We start from the raw sequence: 27,990 nt of genomic DNA on the forward strand, positions 1-27,990 counted from the left end.
AGATGGACAAATGCACGCACATTGTGGAAAGACAGCCTGTGGGGACCCTGGGTTGCTTGTGTTCCATTTCTCCCACCTTCATCCCTGATTTGTTCAGTTTGTCCAAATGTCTGGATAATTTTTAATAAATGTGTGCACACCCCTGTTGCAACCCCTGTGCAACGCGCCTGGCAGAGCCATTAGAGCTGAGGCTCAGCACTTCCATTGGAATGCCCCCCATCCCACCACCGCTTTTATGCAGGTTTACAAATGTAATGTAATGCTCCCTGTAACTCAGTGATTCAAAACCTTTCAGCAAGTTAGTTTCTACTCTTGCCACTCTCATGCCAAGGAGTGCCATTTGTAACTTGTGTTGTGGGAGATTGTTCCTTGATGATCTTAAAGTGGTTATCTTGAAATCAAATTGGCAACTGCTTGTGTCATACTATGATGATCTGGTCAGGTGTTTTTCTGTTTTGTTTTGCTTTGTGTTTTTTTTTTCTCTTTCACTTTATTTTTTTAAATTGGTAAATTGTGAGGGCTTGCTCATAGCTATCAATTCTTTTTCCCATGGATAGTGCTTTAAACTGGGCATTGGCTGGAAACACCTTAAATATCAGAACATATCTGTGTAGTGGATTGCATGAAACCAATTTCATGGTCTTGCAGTAGTTCCTGGAGGGTCAGTTGGGCAGTTCGTGTGGGTGTGCAATGGTGGCTGTGGCAAGGCTTAGGAGGCTTACAGCAAGAGAAATGGAGGTGCCTCTGTCAGCCAGAGACCTCCTGAATGGGTCGTGTGTTGCAGCTTGGCTTGCTACTGTTGCCTTTTGCAGGTGGAATATTTTCAGTCTCAGGGCTTGTCAAGACATTACTCTTTCCTAGCACTGGTTGCTGAAGGAAGAAAGACTGGCTGGAGAAGAGGGAGAGGATAGAAAAACCTCTTTAAAAATATAAAATACATATAAGTAAAAGAAATTTAGAAGTGCATATTCTGTATGCATATACAAAAGCAGGGGGGCACATTGGGTAGGTGAGGGGCAGAAATCAACTATGGAGCTGAGTGGTTTTGTTGTTTGTGTGCTTTTGAAAGTCAAACACCTCCTGCAGTTAATTCCATCCACCCATCTTCAGCCCTTCCTGAAGTACCCACGTTGGACAGACTGACTGCAGGGGAACCTGGTCCAAAGCCAGACCTTTGCATGTTAAGCTGAAGTGCAAAATGAATATTTCACAGCTGTGTTATAAAGCCCTGAAATGAAGGCTTTGCAGTGGAAATGCTGACAGCCCCTTAAGTAGAACAGTATGCTGTAATTAGTGCTCTGTGTTTTATGTGCCAAACGAAGCTCAGCAGAACTAAATGTAAAACTTCAAGCCTTTGTTTTTCTGCAGCAGTAACAGGACATCAGACAGTGTGTTCAGACGATGGATTAGTGCCTACAACGTGTGCACTGCTCCCTGGAGGCTGGACGTGCTTTTTTGTGGTGGGGCTCGGGGGCAGCAGCAGAGATGTACAAGCAGGGCCAGCTGTGAGATTTGGCGCTCTGTATCGAATTTCACTTATGTAAGATAGACAGCTATTTCTTAAATGCTGACGCTGACAATGTACAGCTACATTTTCAGCATTTTCACGTATTGGGTGCCAGAGTGCATTGATACAACTTTGCTGTGTAGCAGCATGGAAAACACATTGGAGTGCATGCAGAGGTGCTGAAAACTCTGGGAGCAGAGTGTAGAGAGACAGATGCACAAACCATGGTGCTGTTGTGAAACTCAGGCCTGATGTCGGAGCTCCCTGTGTCAGTGTATTGGACCAAGGAGCATTGGGGTCTCAAATCGATCAGTAAAGGCTTTTTTTTTTTTTTGTTTTTTTAAAGGCTAAAGAACAGGTGATTATGTTGCCACTCCCCTCCCTTCCCTCCCCCCTGCGAGATTGTTACTTAGTTACAACTGATTACTTGATGTGCTAGGGAAGGCTTTTCCAGGTAACCCTCATGGGTCATGTATCTTCAGGAGCACGTGCCTTTGCACATGCATTGTTAATATGCCTACTTTCAAGCAGGAGAGAGGGATGAGGGCCAGGCACATTGTGCAGTGGATGGTAGATGAGCTCTGATGGATGTCGTCTTGTCATGCTGACTCGATGCCGCACTTAATTAAATGGGTTAGAATGTTAACTGTGTTATACACAGGCCCATGGGAAGGCTTTTAAAGTAGAACTTGTCTGCTTGTGGACATTTACTGAAGTAGCTATTCTGGACTGGATTAGAATAGCTGCACTGCAAGAACTCTCTCTGAGGGTGCTCTTGATCATAAATGCTCACACCAGCTTGGGGAGAAAGCACACATTGAAATCAAACTATTAATTCAAGAATAGCATTTCCCGTTTCATAGGGCAGCAGACAGGACAGAATGGGGGATAAGTTTCCAAATGCAAAGCAGCAGCAGGTCTTATCTGTGACTTTGTTGAGCAGCGTTACCTCTTTGTTGCTCTCTGTAAATGATCTTAGATGTCAGAAAGGCAGATTGAGAGTAAGGTATTAATGGGGAAAAATGGAAAACAAAACAGACTGTATTATTGTGCTCTGTAAACACTTGCCGTGGCCATGCCTGGAAAACTGCATGTGGTCTTGGTGTTTCCCCTTCATCTCAGGAAGAATGTAGGTGACATGGAAGGGGCTTCACAGAAGAGCTGATAAAGGATATGAAATGGCTTTCAGGAGAGCCATAAAGTGACTTTGAGAAGACTCTTGTACTTGGAACAGAGATGACTTGAGGTGATAGTGTAGCTCCTTACAAAATCATGAACAACCTACAGGTGGTGGATGGAGACTGACTGTTCACTGTCTCTTCCCATACAAAGATTGAGGTATGTCAAATAAAACTATTAGAAGTGAGGTTTAAAACAAATAAAGAAAGATGGTCATGTTGCAGTATACCAGGCTGGTGGAGTTCCTTACCAAAAGATGTGGTGAATGCTAAGCTTTTCTAGACAGAGTGGATAAGCTCATGATTGAGAATTCTACTGAAATAAGTTAAAAATGGAGAATATCTATTTTGAAGATTGGAAGAGTGGCAGGAGGTTAGAAAGACTCAAATTTGTTTTCCTTGATCTTAACCTTTATCCATACATTTGTTTTTACCATTCTTTCGGACTTTCCTGCTTTGCTTTTGGCTGCAAATGAAAGGAGAAACCAGGGCTAGATATTGGTCTCTGATCCAAGGTGGCTGATCTCGTGAAGTCTGGAACAGACATATCTGCTTGCTGGACATGGTTTTCTTGGGCTGTAGCCTCCTGCTTAATGCTGTAGATACTGGAGTGTGTGGGCAGCCTTGTACAGTAACATCGGTTTTCTCCACTTGATTGTCATTTTGAGCACTGGAGAGTAGCACAGATCCTTTCAAATGCTTTGGGTTTTTTTATTTTTGTGCTTAAATAAATTGTGCTTGTAGTGAACGATGAGATTTTTGGGCCTGAAAGAGAATGAAGATAGCATAAGAAGGCAGGAGGTGAGATAATCAAGTCAGAAAACACTAATTTCTTTAGCATGTGAGTGTGGGGATGATTAGCTGAAGTATTGTTGAATTCCTACTTAGTCTTTTGCTGGCCTGGGGAGAATGGTGGTGTGAGTGGCAGCAGGCTATTCAGCCTACAGTCAAAATTCTTTGGGGGATGCCTGGTGGCCTAAAGCCTAAAGATGGCTTTCTCTTGAAAATGTCTCTTTCTCTCTTTCTTTTAAGATGAAGGCAGACCTCAGAAATCTGCTGGTGTGCAAACAGGCGCAGATACAGGAGCTCCCACCCAGGGGTTCAGTAGTGAAACAGTGCAGCTGTAGGCAGAGTGCCTGTGACAGGTCAGGCAGCACTGTCAGTGTGGTGAGATTGTCCCTTTTGGCACCAGTTCTGGTGGAAATTAGTGCTGTGCTGGGTGTGTTTACTACTGCTTCCTAACAGAGTCCTGGCTGGATGTGCAGGCCACAGTGCTCCTGTACTCCCGTGTGGCTTTGCAAGTGTAGATGGTCCCAAAGGAATGCAAATGATGGGAAAGAGGAAAGTGTTTGTGGGTGGGGGTTAAGTTGGGCTGATCCTTCAAGGATTTCTGTGTTGTCCTTACAGCATGTGGAAGAAATTGTTTGTGATAACTTTCTCAAAACAACATAAAGAGCTCACGCAAGTACGAAACTCAATCTGCAACCTGGGTGCAGCTGGTCAGACATCGAGTTTTCTGAAAAGCCAGATGTGGCTGGCTGGGCTGTTCAGATCAGTCTTTCTGAAAGGATTATCTGCACCTCAATAGGATGGCAGAGATGGCATGGCTTCTTCCCCCAAGCATGGGCTTGCTCTGTGCACTGTGTGGAACTGTGCCTGATGGAAGCAAGGGCTGCTATCAGATATGCCCTTTGACTTCCAGGTGGGATTGGGCTGCAGTGAGACCCTTCTTTCTGGGAAGGCCCAGCTGCTGTGAATACCTGTTCATACCTTGAGTCCTGCAATTCAGGACTATGCTGGTTTGGTCCTACCTATCTGACGGTGCTGGGATTTGATGTGGAAGGAACAGGGTAAGGGATCTGCTTAGGCACAAAAATTTTTTTACATACATTTGTGCAGTTCCAAGTCACCAAATTTAGATTTAAGTCTGTAAAATGGCCGAATATCAGATTTTGCAAGACAGGTGTTAGCTGCACAGGTTTTGGTGCCTAAGAGTGTATATTGAGCATTGGAATTTGGGTAAAAGTTGACCTTAAAGGAAAGGAGATGGGATGGTTTCAGATAGCAAAGTGGCAGTGCAAGATGAGCTGCTGAAATATTTTGTGTGTGGATCAATTCAACAACTCTCGTAAGTCGCGTAGGGAACCTTGACTGAAAGTGCCAAATACTATTAATAGAAAGCTTCAAGATGAAGTAACAAATGCAGCTTGTCAGCCTCCTCTCCTGCCTCTAATTTAGGTACAAATGACAGGTTTAATCATGCAGTTGTTTCCAGGTTTAGATGGGGGGGTTGAGGTGGCCCATTAGTTGTGTGTGAAGGCCTGAGCAAGCAGTGACATGTCTGACAACTGTAGGATTCAAACTGGGCAAGCACAGGAGCTATTGGGGTTGAACAGTGTCTCAGATCTGCAGGGAAACTCTCCAGGTCCTGTGGTTAGCTCAGATCAGACTTGAGAAGGTGTGCAAAATAATGTATTTCAGACTGGGATGTGCTGAAGTGCTATTTGGGAGACTCGTATGAATGGCAGTGTTTATGGCTGTGTAGGACTGGGAGACTGCCCTTACCACAGGAGGAAGTGGTAACTTCAAAGGTGGGATAATGCAGACCTGTATTGACTGATCTGCCCTTTGCTGACAAATCTTAATTCCAGATTAGGAAGTTAAAGTTGATTGTTTATGCCCTAATTAAACATATTAAGAATTAATTTGTTTTAGCTGGCAAATTGAGAAGAATCCAGTCTTGAGAAGAACCCAACATAGGATAGGTGTTGTTATCTATTGTTTTTTCTCTCTGAAATGTTTTTCATTCTCAAGTTTTGTGACAAAGTGACTGTCTCTTGCCCCTAGGTCACCTAGTCTGGAAGCTGTTCATGGAGAAAAAATGGTGGTATATTTTGGGTAGGTTGATAGAAGTGGAGCTCACAAGTCTCATAAGATCGCATTTGGTTACATTTTAAATTTATATGCATCCTTTTTGATGCAAGTTTATTTTTATACTCAGGTATTATCAAGTGGAGGTGCTGCTGTGGGGTAGTCTTTGTGGGATTGCCTTTCAAGTTCTTTACACTAGAAGTTACAACTGGGAGCAAAAGTGGGGAAGCCTTTTTTAGAAAGTTAGTTATGAATCTTTAGTCTAGAGAGTTATCTGTTTCTGTAGCACTTTTTCTGTTAATATCAGAGGTATGGCCTTGACAGTTGCCTTTTTCTAAAGGAACAGATGGTCTGTTGGAGGCCAGAAGATACTGGCAGTAAAATAATTAGACTGGAAGATTGAGCTACTCTTTTTATGTCAAGCTGTGTGCTGACCATAGGAGAAAGGTAGACTTTCCATATCCTAGCATTGCTACAAAAAGTCTCTTGGCAAAGCAGCAGAGGACCTCCACTGACTTTAAAGTGAGCAAGGAGGCTGGAATAAGGGTGGCATTTTGATATTGGTGAGGCGAGGGTGTTAAGACAAATCAGGTAGTGCTCCTGTTTGGTTTCTCTTCTTCTTGAAGACTTTGAGGGGTCAGATTGGGGTTTGGATGTGCAGCTAGATTGATCCAGTTGCCAGGGAAAAGGGTACATTTGTTTTGGTTTTTTTTCCCCTGAATTTGGTCTTCCTGTGGTTTTTCCCAGACTGGCAAACAGAAAACAAACAGAAAATTACAACTAGAGCATGATTTTCTGCTGGTCTGGCCTTCTGGACATGTAATTGCCATGCCAGGGCTTTCTGGAGTTAGGGAAATTAAGTGGGATGTGTAGGATGAGGGAGGAACTGTCCCCTCCAAGACACGCTGCTGTAAGATCAGCTCAGCTGTGATGTAAGACTGCACACTGAGAGGCTCAGTAAATGTCCTTGCAGAGCAAAAATACACCTGTTGCTGAAGGTAGGTTGCAGAATATTTGCATAGCCAAAGTCAAGCAGTGCCTTTTAGGATAGTGGCAATTACAGCCAGACTGAGCTAAAGCCAGCACAGAGCAGTGTAATCACAGCATTGCTAAATTGATGTTTGCTGACAGCATCAAGTAATTGGTGCCTTATCTAGATGGAACTACTTGAATGGCACATGTCTCTTCTACTTCCTCCTTTCCTGTCAAGAATGCATTTTCTGTAGGAATTCAAACCTATTCTAGTTTGGGAACTGCTGATATTAGCCAGAATTTTAGCAGCAGAAGCAGTGAGTTCTTTCTGCATGTTTTTGAACTGCTTTAAAACAATTTGTTTTGAAGTATTGTTAACAAGTCTAGAAGAGTAGATATCCTCCTGGCCTTTCCCACTCCTCTCCCCAGCCTTGTTTCCATATTAAGTTGAAACAAAACTAGTTCCTTTCTTTATCAATGTATTTGTAACTGCATTTTTATTTGCATGTTCTTTCTTAAAAAAATCCTGTGGAGTTCTGTAAAAGCCAAACAGAGACTGTCAGTTTGCAAAGGAAGGGGAGAACTTGGTGGTTTCTCATAATGTCTTAAAATACCTGGGGTATATTATTAATAAGAGGGGAAGAATGACCAAGTTGTTCCAGAGACGGGAAAATGAAATCTTCCACTTTCCATGTCACTGTTTGAAGGCAGGTAAAATTTGGACTAACTGAAAGCATGGATGGCTCCTGTTAAGTGGTGGCACCTCAGCCCTGTTTTACCTGCTCAGTCAAGGTGGTTCTCTGTGTGGGGTTATTTCTGGCCCCTTACCTAGTAACCTGAGCCTTGAGCTCATTGAGACCTTGTGCCTCACCCTGCAGCCACACTCCTCAGGTCTGGTAAGGTGTGTGGTCAGGGTGGCGTGGGAAACCTGCCCCGCCCCTGCCTTTTGTGCTCCACCTCGGTATAAATGCAAGATGTTCGTCTTCAGGGCAGCTATTAAAGTCAGTAGTAATTATTACAATAGTAACTTCTGATGCTGTGTCCATGCCCCTAAGGCCTTAACCAAATATGACTTAGATGATGATAATTAAAAACAGAAGACTGTGACCCAGTAAAATCCTTGAGTTTGGCACAGACAGCAATGCTGAGGAGGAATGTTTGCATCAAATATATAATAAATAAAATGAAGCTGTGCAAATGTAAAGGAAAGAGAATAATTTTGTGTCGGTCAAAATAACCCTAGGGCTGAGAACTGCTTTGTGCTCAGAGGTTGAGTCCTTTCACGCCACAAACCAGATTTTGTGTAGTGTAATCCCACTGCAGCCTTTTGCTTTGGGGTAATTGCTGAATCTCGCTGGCCTTCTCTGCCAGGGACTGCTCCCCGAAACATTGTGTCATTTCCATTTTTCACTCGTCCTTCCTATTTTGGGGTTTTTTTATTTTGCTTTTATCAGCTTCTTACCACAGAGTCCTTTATATCTTCCAAGTAGCTTTTCCCAGTTGCATTTCTTTTCTTTTCCTAAAAATAGTGGAGATGTTTGCCTGAGGGGAGTGTGGGGACATCTAGATAACAGTCTCTTGTAAGGGTCATTAGTATGCAGCAGGCTTGTGAATGTTTATGGTGCTCTGTGTCACCACTCCTGGCAAGGGATGCCTCGACCACTAGTAGTGATAGCCACCTCCAACGCCACAGGAAAAATGGACTACTCAGTTCCTAGGAATATGAGGCTGAGACCAGGCTGAACCACTTACTTCTGCATGGAGGCAACAAAGAGAATGTGTCAACCTGGAAACTGTTTTCAGGAAAGAGCCAAGCTCTAGAGACAGTGGTATGTTGTTCTTACGGGACGGGTGGGAATCAGTGGCCAATGAATGTGCATCCCAGCTTTTCACCATACTATTTGCTTCTTACAACCCTCTGTTTGCAATGCTCTGGCATAGAGAAAGTAATAAGTGGGTTGATAACTCCTTCTCGGTACCCCAGCAGTATTTTCCTATGCCTATACTGAAAGTTGAATGGGTTCCTTTTGTACCTGGTGCTTCTCAGTGGATTTCTAGGAACCAGGGAACCAGTGTGAACCAGACCATCAGCATCTGTGTTATGGATCTATTTGAACTGCACTCACATTTCATGGTACTTCCTGTTTTCTTTCTTGTGTGCTCTAGGTGACTTTGGAGAAGGTGTTGGGCATAACTGTGTCAGGAGGCAGAGGACTAGCCTGCGACCCCAGAACTGGCCTCGTTGCTTATCCAGCAGGGTGAGTCACTAACCACGTTCCTCAAAGCTAAAATAAACCATGACTGATGCATTAACATAAAGATTCAGGGTGTTTCCACTACCATCTTCTATAGGAAACCTATTCACTGCTCTTTAAACACCAGAGAATGATGAGACTCAGCACTATTAGTTTAATTGGCAAGGGAGAGGGGTTGCATTATCAAATGTTAATGAGATCCCTTTTAATGGAACTACTCTCATTCCTCTTGCTCTTAGCTAGGAGTTAAATACATTTTGTGGACTTTTCACTGTCTTCTGTAGTGTGATGAACATAGGCAAAACTCAATGTGATTCTCAATCCAATAAATACCTAATGGAGCAAATGAGCCTTTCAATGAATTGGCAGAAGCCTTCTTGTAGATGCCCTGCAGTTTATGACTTGCTATGTTCCTCAGCAATTTGTGAGGAAAGATTTCAGGCTTACAGCTTGAACCTGCTTATATGTGGATTCTTTGGAGTGAAACACATCTGTCAATTGTATTCTAAGTTCAAATAGATGTATCCAGAAGGAGACTCTGATGGAAAGCAAAAGAGCTTTCTATGGGGACATGGGTAGGGCTGGAGAGGTCTGCTGTGATGCAGGAATCAATATGAGTTTGTCTCTCCTTTGAGCTTGTTCTGCTGGTCAGGAAGCTAAAAGAGAAGACAAAGGACACTATCTCCAAGTCATATTGCATGGACATACTCTTAAGACATGAAAGCTGGAATTAGAAGACAAGAACTTCCAAATCAGTTGTGGATGATGTTTTGAAGGGTACCATAAATGTGCTAGCAGCATTTAAAGTTTCTGTGTTTGTGGCTAAAATGAAAGATGGAGTCAGTGAAACTGGCTAGAAATGTTTGCCTGTCCTGGAGATATCCTAGTTCACCAAATCACATCATTGCTGTGGTTGGGGGAGCCTCTTGAGATCATCTACTCAACCTTGTACTCAATCAGGGTCACCTCTAGCAGGTTGCCCAGGACTCTGGCCAGACAGCTTTTGAATGTCTCCAGAGATGGAAATGTCACCATCCCTAGGCATCGTGTTCCAGTGTTTGACTACTCTCACAGTAATACAAACAAAATAAAAACATAAAAATAAAGGGTTTTTAAAAAATTTATGCTTCAGTTTATGCCTATTGCCTCTTTTTCTGTCAGTGGACAGCCTGTTAATCTGCAGACAATTTGAGGTCCACATCAGTGTTCAACAGCATCTGTTATGCTTGAACTCTTTGGAGCCAGGCAAATATATTCTGGTGTCTTTTGCCTCTTCCTGTGTAGCTTTTCTGATCTTGAATATGTTCACACTTGAGGTCAGCAAAGAGAGAGAGAAGAAAATGAGTGCAGTAAACAGGTATTTTGGGCTCTTGCATAGCTGAAGGTAGGTTAGTTTTGTTAATAGCAATGTCCTTTGATGAGCATGCCTGACATTGATTTAATCAAGTGTGAGTACACCTGGGGTTTCTTTTGGCTAATTAAAAGGTAATGTGGTTCCTTAGGGCTTTATAGGACAATTCCTGTCCTTACTTGTTGGTGGTAACATTTCATGGCCTAGACAGGAATATACTAGATGTCTGTTCTAAAAGTTTAAAGGCTTGTATGACTTGATGCTTTTATGCCATGGCTGGCCTGATAGTGTTGTGATTTGCTGTAGTCATACAGTCTCAAGCTAACAATCTAATAATCTTGTTCCATTTGGGTTCTGTTGGTTTTTGTGGGATATTTTAGTTTGGTTGGTTGTTTTTGTGGGGTTTTATTTCCCATTCTGATTTGCAGTGGATGTCTCTTGATTTGGAAGGATCCTGGCCTTTCTGGTACACTGGCTTCATTTTGTATATTTTTGTTTCTATTTGAATTAGACAGACTCACAGAATAGGTAGGGCTGGAAGGGACCACACTGGGTCATTCAGTGCAACTTCCCTGCTCAAACAGGGTCATCCTAGTGCACGTGGAATGGGATTACATCCAGATGGTTCTTGAATATCCCCAGTGAGGGCGACTCCACAGCCTCTCTGGGCAACCTGTTCAGTAAAGAGCTGAACTGTCACCTGCACAGTGAAAAAAGCTTTTCCTCATATTCAGGTGGAACTTCCTGTGCATCAGTTTCTGCCCTTTGCCTCTTGTCCTGTTGCTTGACACCCCTGCACAGAGCCTGGCTCCATCCTCTGACACCCTCTGACACCCTCTGACACCCTCTAACACTGATAGACATTGATGAGGTCCCCCCTCCGTTGTCTCTTCTCAAGGCTGAGCAGGCCCAGCTTCCTCAGCCTTTCCTCATAAGAGAGATGCTCCAGTCTCTTAATTAACTTCCTAGCCCTTTGCTGGACCCACTCCAGGAGCTCCGTGTCTCTCTTGTACTGAGGAGCCCAGAACTGGACACAGCACTGCTGATATGCCCTCACCAGAGCTGGGCAGAGGGGCAGGATCACCTCCCTGGACCTGCTGGCAGTGCTCTTTGTGATGAGCACCCGGATCCCACTGGCCTTCTGGGCCACAACGGCACTGCTGGCTCAGTTGCTGTCCACCAGAACCCCCAGGTCCCTCCTGGCAGAGCTGCTCTCCAGCAGGTTGGCCCCTAGCCTGTGCTGGTGCCTGGGGTTATTCTTCCCAACCGCAGGACCCTGCATTTGCCTTTGTTGGATTTCAGACAGTTCTTCCCTGCCCATCTCTCCAGGCTGTTGAGGTCCTTCTCAAGAGCTGCACAGCCCTCTGGGGTATCAGCCACTCCTCCCAGCTTTGTGTCATCAGTGAGCTTGCTGAGGAGGCATCTGCTCCTTCATCCAAGTCGCTAGTGAGCAAGTTAAACAACACTGGGCCCAGGACTGAACCTTTGGGGACACTACTGGTGACAGGACTCCAACCAGACCCTGTGACAGTGGTTATGACCATCTGGGTTCCATTGCTCAGACAGAACTGTGCATTCACTGGACACCAAACTACTTACCTGAGTCTGATGTAGCGGACTGGGCATGGCTCATGCACAGTTGTTTCACGAACTGTGCATGCAACTTGGTCATCCTCAGTTGTAGTCCAGTGATTTCCCCATCCTACTGCTCAGGTATGGAGGTTTTGCAATTCAGACACGCAGATGCTTTGCTCCTCCAGTCCAACCCCCAAAAGCTGAATTTACGTAACAGCTGTATTTTCCTAAGAACACTTTCAACATACCTAGATTGATTTGGTTGAGATCAAAACAGTTGCCCCAGGCATCGCAACTTCATCCACGTCAGGTATACAAGCAACTATGTGAATGAGGACTTGTGCATAAGAAACTTTGGCATTCTTTGAGCATAATCTTAATTTAGGTCTCTGGTTTGCCTAAAATAGTTTATGTTTAAAAAATGTGATTGTTTTTCTGAGTTTTCTCTTTCCTGGAGTTTCTGAATCTCCTGGGAAGTTTCTTAAACTGATGAAAGAAGCAATTCCCAATGCAACAAAACTCATTCCAACTCCACTGTTGTGCCAAAGAGCTGAGAGTTACATTTTTTCCTTTTCTTCCCAATGGCTTTTGCACATATTATCGTTTTTCTCCTTTGACCCTAATGGGACTCCCTCTCTGGCAGTGTGAGACAGCAGCTGTGCTGATCCTGGTATGTTTCTTGTGAGATGCTTGTGTTATAGGAGACCTTTTCTTCATGACAGTGGTAAAGGGCTAAAGGCACTGAGTGCTGCAGATATTCCAGACTACCACTTTGGTGTAAAGATCTTGTCTTGGGAGATAAGACAACATAAGAGAGAAAATTGTATCCTCTGCAAAGGTCATGCATCTACTGCCTGCATTCACCTGTTTTTATATTGTCAAGTGAAATAAACCCAAAGTTGCTTAATTGTATCTTTGTTTGGATTTTGCAGTAACAAAGTTGTTCTTGTGAGGGGAGTACAGAAATTTATCAAATATTTTACCTCTTGTGGTAGGACCATTGCTCTGGCCTTCTTTTGTTTCAATTCCCCTGCTTTGCATTTTCCCTGCTCTTCTCAGTTTATTCTCTTTTGAGGTTTTTTTTGTTTTGTTTTGGTTTGGTTTGGTTTTGGTTCTTTTTTTTTTTTTTTTCAGTAGCTAGTTGAGGGTGTGTTTCCTAGAAACAAGAAACAAAACTGAGAAAATCCTCTGAGGATGACTAACATTAAAAAGGAAAAAATGGGTGTGTGAAATGTCTGTCATTCAAATTCTAGACCAGCTGCTAAGATAGCTTTAGTCAGCTTATCTGGTTTTGATGTTTTGTTTACTGTTGTGTTTTAAGCCTTGTAGGTCGGTGTGACTGATTGATTTTGTTTCTCATTGTTCTTCTTTTCTTGGCTCTCAGCTGATCATGATAGCTGGTTGGGAACCTGATCTTCTGGTAAGGCTCTTGCCTGCTTGAGGAAGCATCCTGTGCTTTTTCTTCTGAGGAGCAGGAATGGAGCACTTTGTGCCTTTAGTGTGCAATGCCTTTTAAACACTATGCTGTCATGCTCTGGTCAGTTTAAGCATTCCTCTAGCTCTGCTCATCGATTTGGAGCCACTCTGATAGATTTTAGGGATTTTTTACATTAGTGTTCCTTACTGGGAAAACTGGTATTTGATACATAGCACATGTGCTGAGTTGATCAATCTCAACCTGCATATTCTTTTATTCTTTCATCCTTTCAGCTCTTGAATAGTTCTTTATATACAGCAAGTCCTGCTAAAGGCAGATATGTGTTTAATATAGAGAATTCTCTCTGAGACATAGTAAAATGAGTTTCTCTGGCTTTCTCTCAGAAATTACTGTGGACAGTATAGACACAGGGCCCTGGCTAGCTTTGCGTATGTGCACAGTACATTTGCTGAACACATGATTTGGATGTCCCTGCATTCTGACCCATTTCAGAATGAATCATACTTATTTGTAGATAGGAAGGGTGGGACAATAGGAGATGGATGATCAAAGTTAAAATGAAGATACTGAGTCCTTTTTCCTGCTACTTTTTGCTGCATGATCTGGTTGAAGAGTTAGACTTATTCCTTCTTCAGCTTTATCACCTTGGGGTTTTCATTTGTTTTTGTTTTGTTTTGGTTTTTTTGGAGATAGGAAAAGTAATATTCCAAAGCAAATAATTATATGAGTGTTCAAATCAGAAAACTGCACAGCTGTCTGGGTCAAATTTTATTTTACTGCAATTGTGCTGTGCATGCTGCATGTCAGTGCAGCAGCTTCTCGTGTGCCAACCTGCACTGCAGCAACATCCAGCCACAGTCTCATCTCTTTTCACTGTGTCTTCCCCTGTTGCACCCCTCATCCTCAGCTGATTCACAGTATGGAGTGGAAGCCACTTAACTCCTCAGCCCTTCTGAGTCATACTCCTCCTGGCTGTCAGGCCCTGCACTGACCGGCAGTGATGATGGTCTCCATCACAGCAAAGGGAGGAAGGGCATGAACAGGAAATGAGTGAATTGGTTTTAATCCATCTAGGAGCCTGCTCCACACATGTGTAGCTGTCTCACATAGCTGAGTGATAAATCCTTCTGGAAGCTGGAGATTCTGAAAGAATGGAGATTTTTCTTTTCCAGAAGTAATTGTTGGTTTGCTCTCAAATACTTCTTTCCAGTTCCAGTAGATAGGCTGAGTGGTTTCCAGCCCATCCATATGTGGATGGAAAACTTTCTCTTGGAAAGTTTTAGTTGCAATTTTCCATCATTATATAGATAGATTACTGCACAAGGTAATAAATTATCAGTTTAGAACAATTTCCCTTTAACTTAAGCTGCATATAACCCACAATGGAAGAATAACACTTAGGATAAACATTGTGTAACTTGAGCAGGTATGATGTTGTCTTGCTAATTCTTTCATCCTTAAAGTGGAAAGTTTTGGTCAGTGAGGTACAGTAACAAATTTTGAAAGGGAAGTCTAACAGGTGACTGATGGTGAATGAGGCAAAATGCTCTTCTGTACTGGGATATTTCCAAGACTTATGACCATTTTGGCCAGGTTAGGATTAGTGGTGACATGGGCAATGAAATCCTAATTTTTAAGTTAATAAGTATTCCTGCCTTATGTTAGTGCCTGTTTTTATTAACTAATTGATCACATTGCTTGGGTGTCACAATGGTAGTTGCCTTTAGAAAACTCTAGGAGCACAGAAGTAATCCACTTCCTAATAGAGCTATTACATGGTACATGTGCAGTTTGAGCACAGCTCTACTGCTCTGTGAAGGTACAATTCTTCACTAAAGTTTGCTTAGCATAAGCACTAATGCTATTGGGCTGTATCCCAAATGCAGCCTGAATTGGTACAGGGATTTTGAAATACTTGAGCTGCTGGGTTGTCAGTAGATAAATCCACTTCTACCAGTGCTGTCTCCTTCAAGTTTTCTTACCAAAAGCACTGAAGGAGAAGTTCTATGGTTTCTTTTTATGATCTTTACATTGTAAAGGAGAACACTGTGGTGTTGTAAAGATGTAGAAACCTACTATAAAATGAAGAAAAGTTCTTGTGTATGCTTCAAAGCAAATTTCAGCATTTTTGGTCACATCAGAGGCAGCTTGCTTTGTCCTCTTTGAAACAGGACAGTTGCCTTCCAAGAGTTAGACCTCTTTCCCTTCCTCATCTCCCAGGAATCTGGAGTGTTGTTAATACCTTTCTTCAGTGAGGCTACTGTGCCATCTGGGGAGATTTTCCAGCTGGCACAATTGTGATGATGGGCTCAGAGATGAAGATAAGAAAATCCCCTTTAAGTGAGATCGTTAAATATAATTAGAATCTGTACTGCAGAATGGTTTGAGTGGGACCACTACAACCAAACCACGCAAAACTTTGTGTCAAAAGTGAGCAACACTGCGTTTCAAAAAGATGTGTCCAAAAAGATGATAAAAAGTAGCCAAGCCCTTCGTTTCCTTTCCTTCCCCAGCACTAGCGGATTTCTCAGAAAGAAGCAGGGATACTTTGTGTCTCAAATCTCCCTCTGTTAAATACCCACTGGAGAGAAAGGAACGGGTCTGCGCTGAGGCATGAAGACCGAGGTGTAACAAGACTTTGTTCACTACTTGCCTTTATTAATGTAGATTGGAAGGAGGGGAGGGTTTAGCTGAAGAAATAGCTATAGAGAAGAAGGGTGGGCTGAAAAAGGCTGATGCAGTCTTAGTTTCTGGCAAGAGAGTGGGACAAAACAATGGAGATATGCTTTGCAACAGTGCTTTATTCTCAGGGCAAATAATTGTGACTGATATTTTAATTATCAGAGGTGGATTCAAGGGGGCTATGGCGTCTCCTCTGTTCTCTTGCAGTTGAGCCATGACATTCACAAGTAACACTCATGCAGTTTGGACTAATTGCCCTGCTCCTAGCAGCTGGATCCAGTTCTGAATCCCCATCATTGCACTTCAGACAGAAAAGGTCCTGCCTGCTGGGGTAGGGGTGATCTTTCTTGTGTGAGCTGGCTCCACATGTCCATAACAGCTAGAGAGGAATTTTTACATTGTTTTTTTTCTTGGTCCACCTTTTTGGTCTCTCCTTTCTTGGTCTCTCCAGTGAGTACTGGAGACTCTTCCATGCTGAATCCATGTCTCTAATAAAACTGCACCTAAAGAGTAGAATTGTTTGCTGAACAGTTGGGTATTGATCAGTTCAGCTGTAACCCTGCTTGGTTTGGCAGAAGAGAAGACAAATAAGCAAACAAAGCAGTACCAGCAGTGACCTGGAGCTGCAAGGGAAACTCCCCTGGTTTAAGACTTTACCAGAACTGGAGTCAAACCTGTTAAATTGACTTCCAGACAGTTTTCATCAGCCAGTCCCCTAGTGTGTGTATGTGGCTGCTTTTGATCTCTTGCCTAATTAATTAAAATTCTTTATCTTTGACAACCAGCAGAGGACATAACATTTGGTAGAATCTTAAATAATGAGACAACTGTAGACCTGCAGCAAACCTGTTGCCCAACGGTAAAGTGAGAAAAATAGGACAAAACCTAAAAACAGCTGGGCAGAAAGGCTTCTAACTAAACTGGAGGGAGACTTAGTCAAGTCTACCAAAATTGCTGCAGCATACATTGTGACTGCAGCACTGGGGTGCTGTCAGACAGCTGGAGGAAATGTGTTGGGAACTGAGCCCCTGACACTCTGAGAGCTCAGCTGCTGGATGGGGAGTTGGTTAATGCCATCTTTGCCAGCTGTGGAGTAGCTCTTGTGGTGGACAGTGGGAACCTTGTGGAATGCTTGGCTTCAGACCTTGTATGACTTCTACATTGCGTCACTCTGTCTTGAAAGATGAGTCAGGGCAGTGCTGATGTTTGGTGTTGGCAGGTCCCTTTGAGACAAGCTGCTGTTGTACTGTACACAGAGTGCTGTTCCCCTGTGCACAGAGCTTCTGGGTCCTTGTCCTGAGTGCCACATGCTAATCCAGCCTTCAGGTTACAAGGGGTGGGTCGCTGCTCTGTAGCCAGCTGCTACAGCTTGGGACAGATAGAGATGTAATGTGATGCTTTATCCTACAGTTACTATTTGAGGATCTGGCATCAGCAATAGGTCTGATATGGCACCCTCCTTCAAGCCTCCAGGTACCAGTGTATCTGTTTATTCCCTGTCTTTCAAGAGAAGCCATGGGATATGAGCCCTGTCTCCCAAAAATTTCTTTGTGTACCCCATGCTATCTGGGATCAGCCTGTGCTCATCCATGCTTTTGTAATTCCTCCTTTCTGTCAGGCACCTGGAAAAGGCTGGACTTTGCAGCTGAGCTCAATGTAGGAGCACATTGCTGCCTCCCTGTCTGGCTACAGAACCTCCTGTCCCAGAAGGAGCACAATCTGTGTCCCCTCTTGCAGCCCTTCCAGTGCCAGGACCTGTGACAGGCAGTACCCACTCTCTGCACTCAGGGTGGATCAAAGTGGAAGTCTGGTGGCCCTGGGTAAAATTTTGCTGGTATTTATAAAAACAAAACAATGCAAGCCAGAAAACCTCAACCAACCCCAATCAGACCCCCAAAAGCCACAAAAGGGAGCCTTGACTTGTTTAGACTGGTAGATGGTTTTTGATACCTAGATTTAATTGAGAATTTTTCAAGGGAACGGTCCAACCACAATGAAGCATTCTGGGACGTGTTTCACAAATTTGTTCATAGGAAATCTGTAGAGAAAGGGAATATATGAGAGGAAGCAGATGCCTTTCCCCAGAAAGAGCAGTCTGAGGATCTCCTTAGGATGTGGGAACCCTGCTTTGAGTTGAACAGAAAGCTGAGTTCAGTTCAGAGGTGAGCTGGTAACTCTATTCTTCCTTCCCATTCTCACCTTCAAATATGCAGGGTTGGGTCCAGGAAAGTCATAGAATGATAGAATTTGGGTTGAAAAGGGACCTTTGGAGGCCATCTAGTCCAACCCACCCTGCAGTGAGCAGGGACATCTTCAACTAAACCAGTTTGCTCATCTATCAGACCAGAGGGGTCTCTGGACAACCTGTTTCTGTGGTTCACCACATTACTTCTTTTGTAAAAAAAAAAAAAAAATCTTATTTGGATCTATTCTCTTTTAGCTTAAAACCATTTCCCCCATTTCCTATTACAACAGGCTCTACTAAAAAGTTTGTCCCCATCTTTCTTGTAAGTCACTGTTAAGTATTGAAAAGCCACAGTAAGGTTTCTTGGAGCCTTTTTGTCTCTAGGCTCTGCTCTCAGCCTGTCCTCACATGAGAGGTGTTCCAGTCCTCTGGTAATTTTTGTGGTTTTTCTCTGGACCTGCTCTAACAGGTCCATGCCTTTCCTGTCCTGAGGATTCCACATCTGGATGCAATACCTCAGGTGGGGTCTCACTAGAAGTGTGTGGTTCTGTATTCTTTGTTGCTCTATATTTGGAATGATACTGAGGGTTTGTCCAAAGGACAGGATGAATTTTCTGAAAAAAAGCCAGCAGTAAGGAAGAGCCAGTGTATTGTAGGGCATGGGGAACAGACTTCTTTTCTTTGTGTTATGTTGCTCTATATTTGGAATGATACTAAGGGTTTGTCAAAGGACAGGATGACTTTTCTGAAAAAAAGCCAGCAGTAGGGAAGAGCCAGTGTATTGTAGGGCATGGGGAACAGACTTCTTTTCTTTGTGTTTATGGCCTGTCACAGGACTGGATGGTAAAGAAAAATCATTTTGTTTCTCTCAGCTTGCATCATTTCCTAAAAAGAAAAGTAACAGTTATCTATTTTCTCCCTTATGGATAGTAGGAGTTGTGTATTAAATAATGACTGTATTAAAAAAGGGGGGAAAAAAGGGATAATGGGAAAGATGCTGTGTTGTACACCAATCCTTCCCTGTGCTAGTTTGGACACTTTTCTCCTAAGACCACACACTAACCTTCCCTCAAGGCGGTAAAGCCCACAAAGACGTGCTGCCTTTCAGAGCCTCTGCAGTGTGATGCTCCTGCTCCAAGTCCCACAGCTGGTTCCATGAATGGGACACGAGCCCAGCTGATGCTGCAGTGCCTGCACACACACAAAGTTAAGGACATGATTATGGCAAAAAAACACCAGATGCTACTGGCTCCACTCCTTCTGTGTCCTTGTTTTCACCTGTTCTAAGTGCTGAGCAAGCCTGGTTCTTAGAGAGAGGATACAAAACAGGGCAGTGGTGAAAGGCTCTCAGAATGGTTTTTGGAAGGAAATGGGATGGAGTTTGTGTAAACATCCCTTCAGTTGTGTGTTTTACATTTTCTGGTTTTTTTTAACATCAGAATACTTTTACGTGCAAATTCTTTGATTACTAATTACCTTTGGACTCTAACCCTTCAGTAACACAGCATGACATGCAATTGTGTAAACTGTAAGAAACTTTTGAGCTTAACTGATGATGGAGTTTGGGATGGTTTTTAGTGTAAGAATGAATTGCAGGACTCTTATTATGGGCCAAAGAAGGCTCCTTGCTTGCACTGTCTGTGTAGGCAGTGTGCATGTGCTCTTCCCACCAGTGATGGAAAATCTTGGAGAGGGGTTTTGTTCTGTATGTGGTGCTGCAGTGGTGTGAGTGAGCTGCAAATGAAGTTGAGTACAGTGGGTAGGGCAAGTAGTTAGTTAGGTAGCTTCTGTCCCACACAACTGGTGTGGCAGGTCCAGGCACTGCCTGTGCAATGTTTCTTGGGGGCCAAAAGTATTAGCTGAGTCCTCAAGAATATTAATGTTAGTGTGGATTCTTGCTGTTGCCAAAAATGTTAGTGATGAAGAAAGTGAGAACAAGGAAGTGGGAATGCTGTTATCTTTGCAAGGCTGCAATGAAAATTCTTGTCACAGCAAAAACACTTAACTGTCCTTGAAATTTCCCTGTGCTGGATTCCTGAGGCTGTGAGCAGGGAAAGGTAGGGCTTTTTGGAGGAGTCCTGCAAGTTTGTTGCTGTTTGGGTTGCCCGACAAACCATGTTGAGGAAAACTACATAGTACATGCTTTTCACTGCTGCTGTCCTAGTTCCAGGGCAAACATACCAGTTCCCTCAAAAGGAAAGTGCCATCATGACTGTCACAATATCTACAGCAGTTGCTGTTTTAATGATTGTATTGGTCATTTCTGATTTTAACCTGTCCTCAATCCTAGAGTGTGTCAATTGGATTTTTAAATTGGGAGGCAAGCTGGTAATAATCCCATGTAGATGGCTGGTTTGTTACTTTGTGCTTTGATCTCATTAACCAGCATGTGAACTAAACGTAAGTTGCTATTGAAAAGAAAAAAACAAAAAAAAAGGAGGAGAGGAGGAGGCTGGGGAAGCAGTCCCATGGTGAGGGTCATAAACTTGCAGTTTATGTGCAAAGAAATGGAAGAAAGAGAATAAGCATGAGTGCTTTATTTGATAACAGAACTAAACACTCAGGTAGAGCTCTGCAAGTGGGAAGTTTTGACAGCTTTGGAAAGCTATTGCATGCTAGTGAAATAGGGAAGAGGAGTGTTGCAAAGCTCTCAGTACCTCAGCTATTTTGGAACATGTAGGCCTTTTCTCAGCTTGAGGCTCTGCAACCTGCTGGGGTTTGCCCATTAGCTGAGAAAGGAGGGGGACAGCAGAGAGCACGAGTGCCCAAAAGCCTGTGTACCTGCAGGTAGCAGCCTGCTCTCTGCTCTACCTGCTCTGCATCTCTGCAGTTACACCTCCTAGCAACCAGTGCCTTGGAGCAGCAACACCACTGGCCTGTGAGCCAAGTCCTCAGCTTGCATAAGAGCAAGGGGGGGGAGTGGGGACTGAATAGCAAAGTCTGGGATGAAAATGAGATACCAGCCGCCTCAGCTGAGCTCCACCCTTTCTAAGAATCTCAAAACAGGCACTGTGTCTCCTGGCAACCTTGACACAAATCACAGAGTTTAAGTTAAAAGAAGTACATACAGTCCAAAGGACAAATCCCATCACCAGGTGTGAACAACAGGGAGTCACTCCTTTTCCTCTGTGTGGAAGACCTGGCACTGTAGATGATCTTAGGTCTCAGTGTCAGAAGGCAGTGAGTTAAAGGTGAAAAAGCATCATGTTAGGATAGCTAAGGAGTGCCAAGAAAATGGTGTATTTTGTTTATTGTTAGCATGCCCTGACTATTGCTTAGGAACCAGACGTAGGACTTGGCCCCCCTCCCTGCTGCACTGGAAGATGTGCCCTGTAACGCATGCTCACATTGGCCTGTTGTGCACCTGAACCTGGTTCTTTCACCTGGCAGCCAAGGACTGACAGAGCTGATACCAGCCAATTTCCTGCCTTTGGAGTCAGTTGTTATGCTTTTGCAATACTGACCTAATACTTTTTAGGAAGTACTCTTGGTCTTGAACTCTAACCTGACAACATTTCTCTGTGACAGGAGATATATAAAAAGCAAAACTGAGTTTTATCATGATTTCTTCTCCTTCCAGGAAAGTTGTCTTTTCAGATCTCCCAACAACTGATGCTCATTAACTACTCTGAATAAAAATTGCAGTGCATTTAAAATGCTATGTATTATGCTGAGATAGAGGTAAAGCAGAAGTAAATGTTCATCTTTTGTGAAAGGCAGGGCTGTCACAAGGCTTCTAAAAAGATAATATGTGCAGAATTTAACTTTGCCAATCTGGCAATGTCTGAGCTTTTCCTTCTGTGAGAAGTGGCAAGGCTCAGAGAGGGAACTGGCATGAGCTGTGGATGTTTGGGCCTGGGAGCTGCAGCAGGCTTCCTGTGCACTGTGGTGTGGACAGCTGTGGGGAGAAGCAGCCCCCCCTGCCCCTTCTTTCAGCATCTGCCAGCCTGACCTTGTACGGTGCTGAGTAGGCAAGGCTGGCAGGAGGCTTTAACGCCTTTTTGTGGATCTGGCAGCCTGCTGCCCAAGGCAATTGAGAGCTTTGCCTGTGCCTAGAGAAGTGGAAAACAACTGGCTATTTGAGCAAGTGATTCTTTAACTTCATGCTTTCCAAGAAGCATTCTTTTTCTCTGTGTGTGTGTGCTTGGTGTGGTTTTGTTTTGTTGTTGGGATTTTTTTTTTGTTTTTGTTTTGTTTTGGGTTTTTTTGTTTGTTGTGGTGGGTTTTTGTTTAGTTGGTTGGTTTTTATTAATTTTTTTTGATTGACACTCTTGCAGAGATATGGCCTGGATTATGCTTACTGAAGCATTCAAGGGGAAAAGCTGCTCCAGTTTCTTTGCCGCAGTGGGGGCTTTTGCTGCCTGCTCTGGAATGCAGGAGAGCTCAATAATGGGTCAATGGACCCTGGAGGGGTCTGCCAGTACCTTACCCCAGGTGTAACCATCCCAGGAGATGGTAGTGGAGAGGGGGCTGGCAGACAGGGTTAAATTTCATTGCTTTTTTGTTTTGCTCCTTTGAATGATGCCATTTTAATATTGATACACTTCTACTCATGGTAAAACAGTTAAAGCCCTGAGGCATCAGCCATGAGCTGTCGTGTTGGTCTGCCCCAGATGATTAGTTTGATGTATGGATCTTTCTCCCTGCTCTCGAGTTGCTCAGGCATAATGAGGGAATACTCTGGCTGTGCATGCTGCTGGAAACAGAGGTGTTAGCCAATTACTTGAAAGCAGGATATATTTTTCCTTTGGGACTTGGTTTTAAAGGAAGGCACATATTCAGTTCTTGAGGCTTCATGGCATGGTGCCAACTGCTCTTGCAGGGAAGTTGGTGCAAACCTGAGCCAGATTTCTCTGTGTAATCCCAGCTGGGTCTGCAAATCTCTGCAAGGAGCTGCTTGATCCCAGGAGGGTACCTTCTGAGAGCTCCCATCTTCTCTTGGGCTCGAAAGCTGAATTTGCTTAGCACGTGATGGCACGAGAGCTCCCATCTTCTCTTGTTATACCGTTGGGCTCGAAAGCTGAATTTGCTTAGCACGTGATGGCAGATTTGATTATTCTGCAGTAATTTTATTGTAAACTCTGCTTCTCTTTATCTTTTTCTTGCCTTTCCCTCTAAACTACTCTTTGTCTGTTTTTTAAATTTTTTAGATTTTTTTTTCTTGAACTTGTCTTTCATTGCTTTCTCTTCCCCTGTATGTGAGTCTTTTCTCTGAGGCATTTGCTTGGGCTTTGTTGTTCATGGGCAAAGAGGAAGCACCCCTTACATACAGGTTGTGTATGTGCATAAATTAAAAAAAAGTAGGAATTTGTTGTTGGTATAAGTGAATTCATAACACTCTAAATCATTAATCATTTTACCACTAATTATGACAAAAAAAAAAAGAAGGACTAGGATTACCCTAATGCATTATAGACTATTAAGGTAATCCTATTTAAAAATGTCTCAATAACTGCGATAGTGCAATTAAAACTGTAATACATTTCTTTGTTTCTGTTTGGTTTTCCTGGTGTTGTGCTCACCCTTATGTTGCTCCTCTGGATCTTAAAGTCAGTTGTTGAGGTAAATCTGCAGCTTTGTAGCCCTTCTCTGGGAAGAGTATGATGTGGGTTTTACTGGATTCTTCCTTACTCCAGGGTTCATCTGGGTAATTTTTAATATGTTTGCTAATACACTTGCACATCTTGCACTTGTACAACTCCACAATACTTCTAGAATTCACTATATATGATGCCTTTAATGCATGTTGGATATTTTTATTTGTTTTATTTACTACCCCTAAAAGCTGGGTTTTTTTTCAGCTCCAGGTCTGTGTGGTTTTTAACAGTCCGTGTGTGAATTGTTTGCAGTGGTTTGGTCTCCAATGACAAGCATGTGCCTTCTCTCTTATCATCCCATTCCTGTACTCCTCTGCACTGCATCCTGCTTTCTCCACTTCTCAAGGCCTCTGCTCTCATACCATGTCTGCATTTTTCTTCACTATGCAGTCATTAGTTGTAAATATCTCAGGCTACATAAAATAGCTGTTGGTCAATGTTATTTATATAAAACTATGGTTGTACTCCGCAAAAGATAAACAGAAGTAAAACAAATCATCTATAGACACCTGGTCAGTTACAGAAATTGCTGTCACAGCTCAACCAAGTAAAACAGAGCTACAAGCAGGTCAAGAAAAGTTCAGAGCATGCAAACCCAGGCAGCCCAAGGCCTTTGAGACTCAGTAAAAAGTTTGTGGCCTGTTGCTGAAAATGGCAAATCTGGGGCTGTCAGCCAGATACTGATTGAAGAGGGACTGGATCTTGAGAGCAAGTGGAGGGGTGGAGCACAACTAGGGAGCAAGAGATCCCCAAAGCAGGTGTCTTGGCTGGTCTGTCAGGACAGATAGTTGTTCTTTTCTCCTTGTTGATGTTCCTCGGACAGCTGTAACTTTGGGAGAGTTCAGCATATGGAAACAGGACTTTTCCCAAGAATTAACATAGTATGCTGTGATTCTGTAGAGTTCATCCTGGAAAAAGTTGCATTCTCTGTCTTGCATGTGAAGCTCTTCAGGTTTTTAGCCATGTTCTGGCTGTTTGTTTCATCTCTCTTGGTCACACCTGGAACCAGCCAGGTGCTGCTCAAGGCTCCAATTCCTGGTGCTTCTCAGTCTTTCTTGTCTGTCTGATCAGCACATTTTCTGGTCATTAACTATCTCAGTGATCCTTTTGTTCCTTCAGTCTACCTATCATCAGTTGCCCATTGCTCTAACCCCTGGGGCTGCTGCTCATTTGCAATATTCCGTGGGTGTTTGCCAAGAGTGCTGAAATAAAATGCAGCTCTGCAACTCCTAGCCCAGTTGATTTGATACTTCGTGTAGGTGTCTTGCTGGCTTTGCTTCCCTGCCCCTAGGCAAGTGAGTGGTTTTGGGGAGAGGGAGAGAGAAATGTGCACTCTCTATGTGTGTGTAAATGTTATAGTCAGCCGTCAGCCATATGTATGCATGTGTCTGTGTATATACCTACAAATGTATGTGTGTGTGTCTGCACAGGCATTTGTCATCTGTGCCCTGTCTCTTTTGAAGCTCTTCAGATGTGCAGACTGACGACATTTCAGTCTGTGTAAGTACAGCTGCTGCTTTGCGTGGCTTCATTTTTCTACCTACCTTTGCTGCAGGCTGGAGGACAGGTGGAATATTCTGCAATGCAGCAGAGATGGTCTGTCCCTGGTTCTGCTAGGACAGGGTTTTATTCCTGTTTTCTCATTCATGAGGATTTTTTTTCCCTCTCCTGGCTTTGACTTGCAGAAGGGAATGGTGTTTTGAAGGTGAAGTTCCTGCTGAATCAGTGGTGACTAGGTAGCTGTGAGCCATAACAATTAACTGGAAACATTTTCATCTTCCTTGCAACTGTAATGATTCCCAGTTAGTAAGCTGGTTTAAATTTCATGGTTTTCCTCTGAGGCCTTTTTTCCCTGTCTGCTTTCCCTACATGCACTTCTTGCCCAAGTCTTTCACAATTTATGTCTGGCTTAGCTCTTTGCTTGCCAGGAAAGGTGCCTCCTTATTGTGCAGCTCTGTAAAAAGCCACCACTCTCCTGAGGGCACTGCTGCTATGTCTCTGGCTCCAGTGTGGCTCTGGAGTTGTGTGCAACTTATCCAGCGGCAGATGGGACCCAGGCTGTCTTTCCTCTCTGCATCCATTTCGTGTGAAGTGTTTTCCTGAATCATCACCCTGCCTTGTATTTGCCCAGTGTCAGAAGGCTTGCTAATTTTAAAAATCCTCCTCCTCTTCTTCTGCTCTGCCTCTTTAAAAATAGACCTTGAAATAGCATGAAAACCTCCAATGGTAGGTTAAAGATTTTCCACAGGCAATAGTTGGAGAGGGGTGAAGATATGTTGCAGTGAGATCAGCAGGACTTGCTAGAAATCACTGTAGCCAGCCCATGAGGACGGGCAGCACCTTCATTCTGGGAGAAGACAGGAAGGAAAACTTTTGCAGTTTTTTTGTGGTCCTGGTAAAGCTGAAACTTCAGTGGTGCCTTGTGCATGCAAGAAGAGAGGCCTGGGCTGATTGATGTTGCAGTCACAATCTCTGCTTGTTATTGGATCTTTTTATCCGTTCATGTGTTGAGGTTTTTTTTCTAAAGTATTTTTAAAGTGTTTTGGGTGCCATTTCAGATCTGTGCATCTGTTCTCTGCCATCTGCAGCTTGAGGTTAGAGACACAGCTGGTTGTTTTAAAGATGTAGTCTGGCAGGTGTAAAGGGGCTGCTGAGAGCAGCCAGTGGAAGCTGTTGGCTGTGCGTGGCAGGTGGTTGTGTTGGCCCTCCCTGTGCAGGGCAGGAACTGAGGAGATGCTTCTGGGCACTCAGCCCTGTCCCCTCATCTGCAGCAGGGCCTGTTCAGGTAGACAGGCACAAACCACATTGGCAGCAGAAGATCATGAGGATGGGAGCATCCCTGCCAGATGACAGGGAGAGAAAGCTGCCTGTTTTTCTGGATGTCATCAGATCATGTAGGTATTGGTGGAGATTTTGCAGGGCTCTCAGCTTTGAGTCTCAGTTAGTGTAATGGACAAGGTGAATTCAATAGGCTGAAATGGTGGTGAGAACAGAGGCTGCCCTTGTCTGTTTGGGGATTATCCCTATAAATCCTTGTCAGTTCAGCTCTGCTGCAATTTGCTCTGCTGCTCTCTCTCCTCTCAGTATGGATGCACACTGCTTTATGAGATCTCTGAAAGTCAAATTTCTGGAGGCTGAGGAAAGAGTCTGGACAAGTATCTTAAAACATGCCTTGTTCTTCCCTAGGACTGGGCTATGGGAGGCAAGAAATTGGATTTCAGTTTGTCACAGTTCTTCCTATGTTTTTTTGGAGCAGAGCCTATTGTGTGATGTGTTTGAACTCCCACTCCTGCAGACTTGGGGTGCCATGCAGCCTTTTAAATAGAGCAAGTGTATCCCTCGTTGGCAATTTCTACCCTATTAGTTTAGTGACACTAAATATATCACTGACTTTCTTTTTCACAGTGGGTTTCTTGTTCAGTATTCATGGCTTTTCATTAGCCTGTGTTGATTTCTGAAGCATGAATTTAGCTGTACCTCTCAGGCTCCCACCTTTTTAGTTCTCTCTATCACAGATTGGTACAGGGAGCTCTGGAGGCTTTTCTGCTCACGCAGTGACACCCAGCTCTTAACCTCTCAACAGATAGATCTTTCTTCTCAGCATGCATGTAATTAATACAGTTTGCATGAAAATACCTATTCAGTTACATAGTCAGTGTGCACATCCTCTCACTGTTAACCCACTCCCAGTACTGGCTATGAATTAAAGAAGCTTTTTGGCAGGAAGAATTGCCACATTGAAAATTAACACCAGCTTCTGTAGACACTGCTTTGCTCTGATCAAGCTTGCCATGGCAACCAATGCAGTGTAAAAAAGATTTTGTTCTTATCAAAGTCTTTTTTCCCCCATGCATTTAGTGCATAGGAAGCTGTTGCACTCTCATTTGAATAGCTTTGGGTGAGGGGAAGAGAGCAAGACATGAGCCAGAAACTGAGAAATGCACCAATTTTGAAGGGACGGGACTGTTTGCTCTTTTCATTTATTCTTGCAGCGCCATGAAAGGAGTATATTGTGGGGTAGAAAAAAAGAAAGCTAATGTTTGTTTTCATGTCTTGATGGAGTTTTCTTTCCTCTGTACAGCATCCTCTTCGTAGCGTAGGCTCCATGCATTTGGAAGAGGAGGACTTGACACATGAGCTTTGCCTACAGTCATGTGTCCCATGCAATAGGGCAATGCTGAGTTGGTTGGTAGATCAGAATCTAGGGAATGCTACTGCAGCCTTTTGATTTTCCCAAACCCCTTGTAAGGGGGACCTGTAGAGGAAGGAGAAGAGAAAAACAGACTTCTGCAGAAATTTGATTTTTGTCAGCTTGCTGAGGAAGGATATGGCTGGGGTAAGGCAGCTGATAATAGAGGGATGTTCTGGGAAACAGGAGG

At 43.6% G+C, this 27,990-nt stretch overlaps 1 protein-coding gene across 3 annotated transcripts in view; it reads left to right on the plus strand.

The window, feature by feature from the left end:
• MAPKBP1 (mitogen-activated protein kinase binding protein 1) overlaps nt 1-27,990 on the plus strand; it is a 100,616-nt gene that overhangs the window by 20,393 nt on the left and 52,233 nt on the right. For all 3 annotated transcript variants that reach the window (XM_041409073.1, XM_041409163.1, XM_041409242.1), the window contains exon 3: nt 8,695-8,786. In XM_041409073.1, coding sequence (XP_041265007.1) covers nt 8,695-8,786 — 92 coding nt within the window. The remainder of the gene's footprint in view (nt 1-8,694; nt 8,787-27,990) is intronic.

The sequence above is a fragment of the Onychostruthus taczanowskii genome, unplaced genomic scaffold (genome assembly GCF_017590055.1).
Source record: "Onychostruthus taczanowskii isolate IOZ18803 unplaced genomic scaffold, ASM1759005v1 scaffold1, whole genome shotgun sequence".
In the NCBI taxonomy this organism is placed as follows: domain Eukaryota; kingdom Metazoa; phylum Chordata; class Aves; order Passeriformes; family Passeridae; genus Onychostruthus; species Onychostruthus taczanowskii.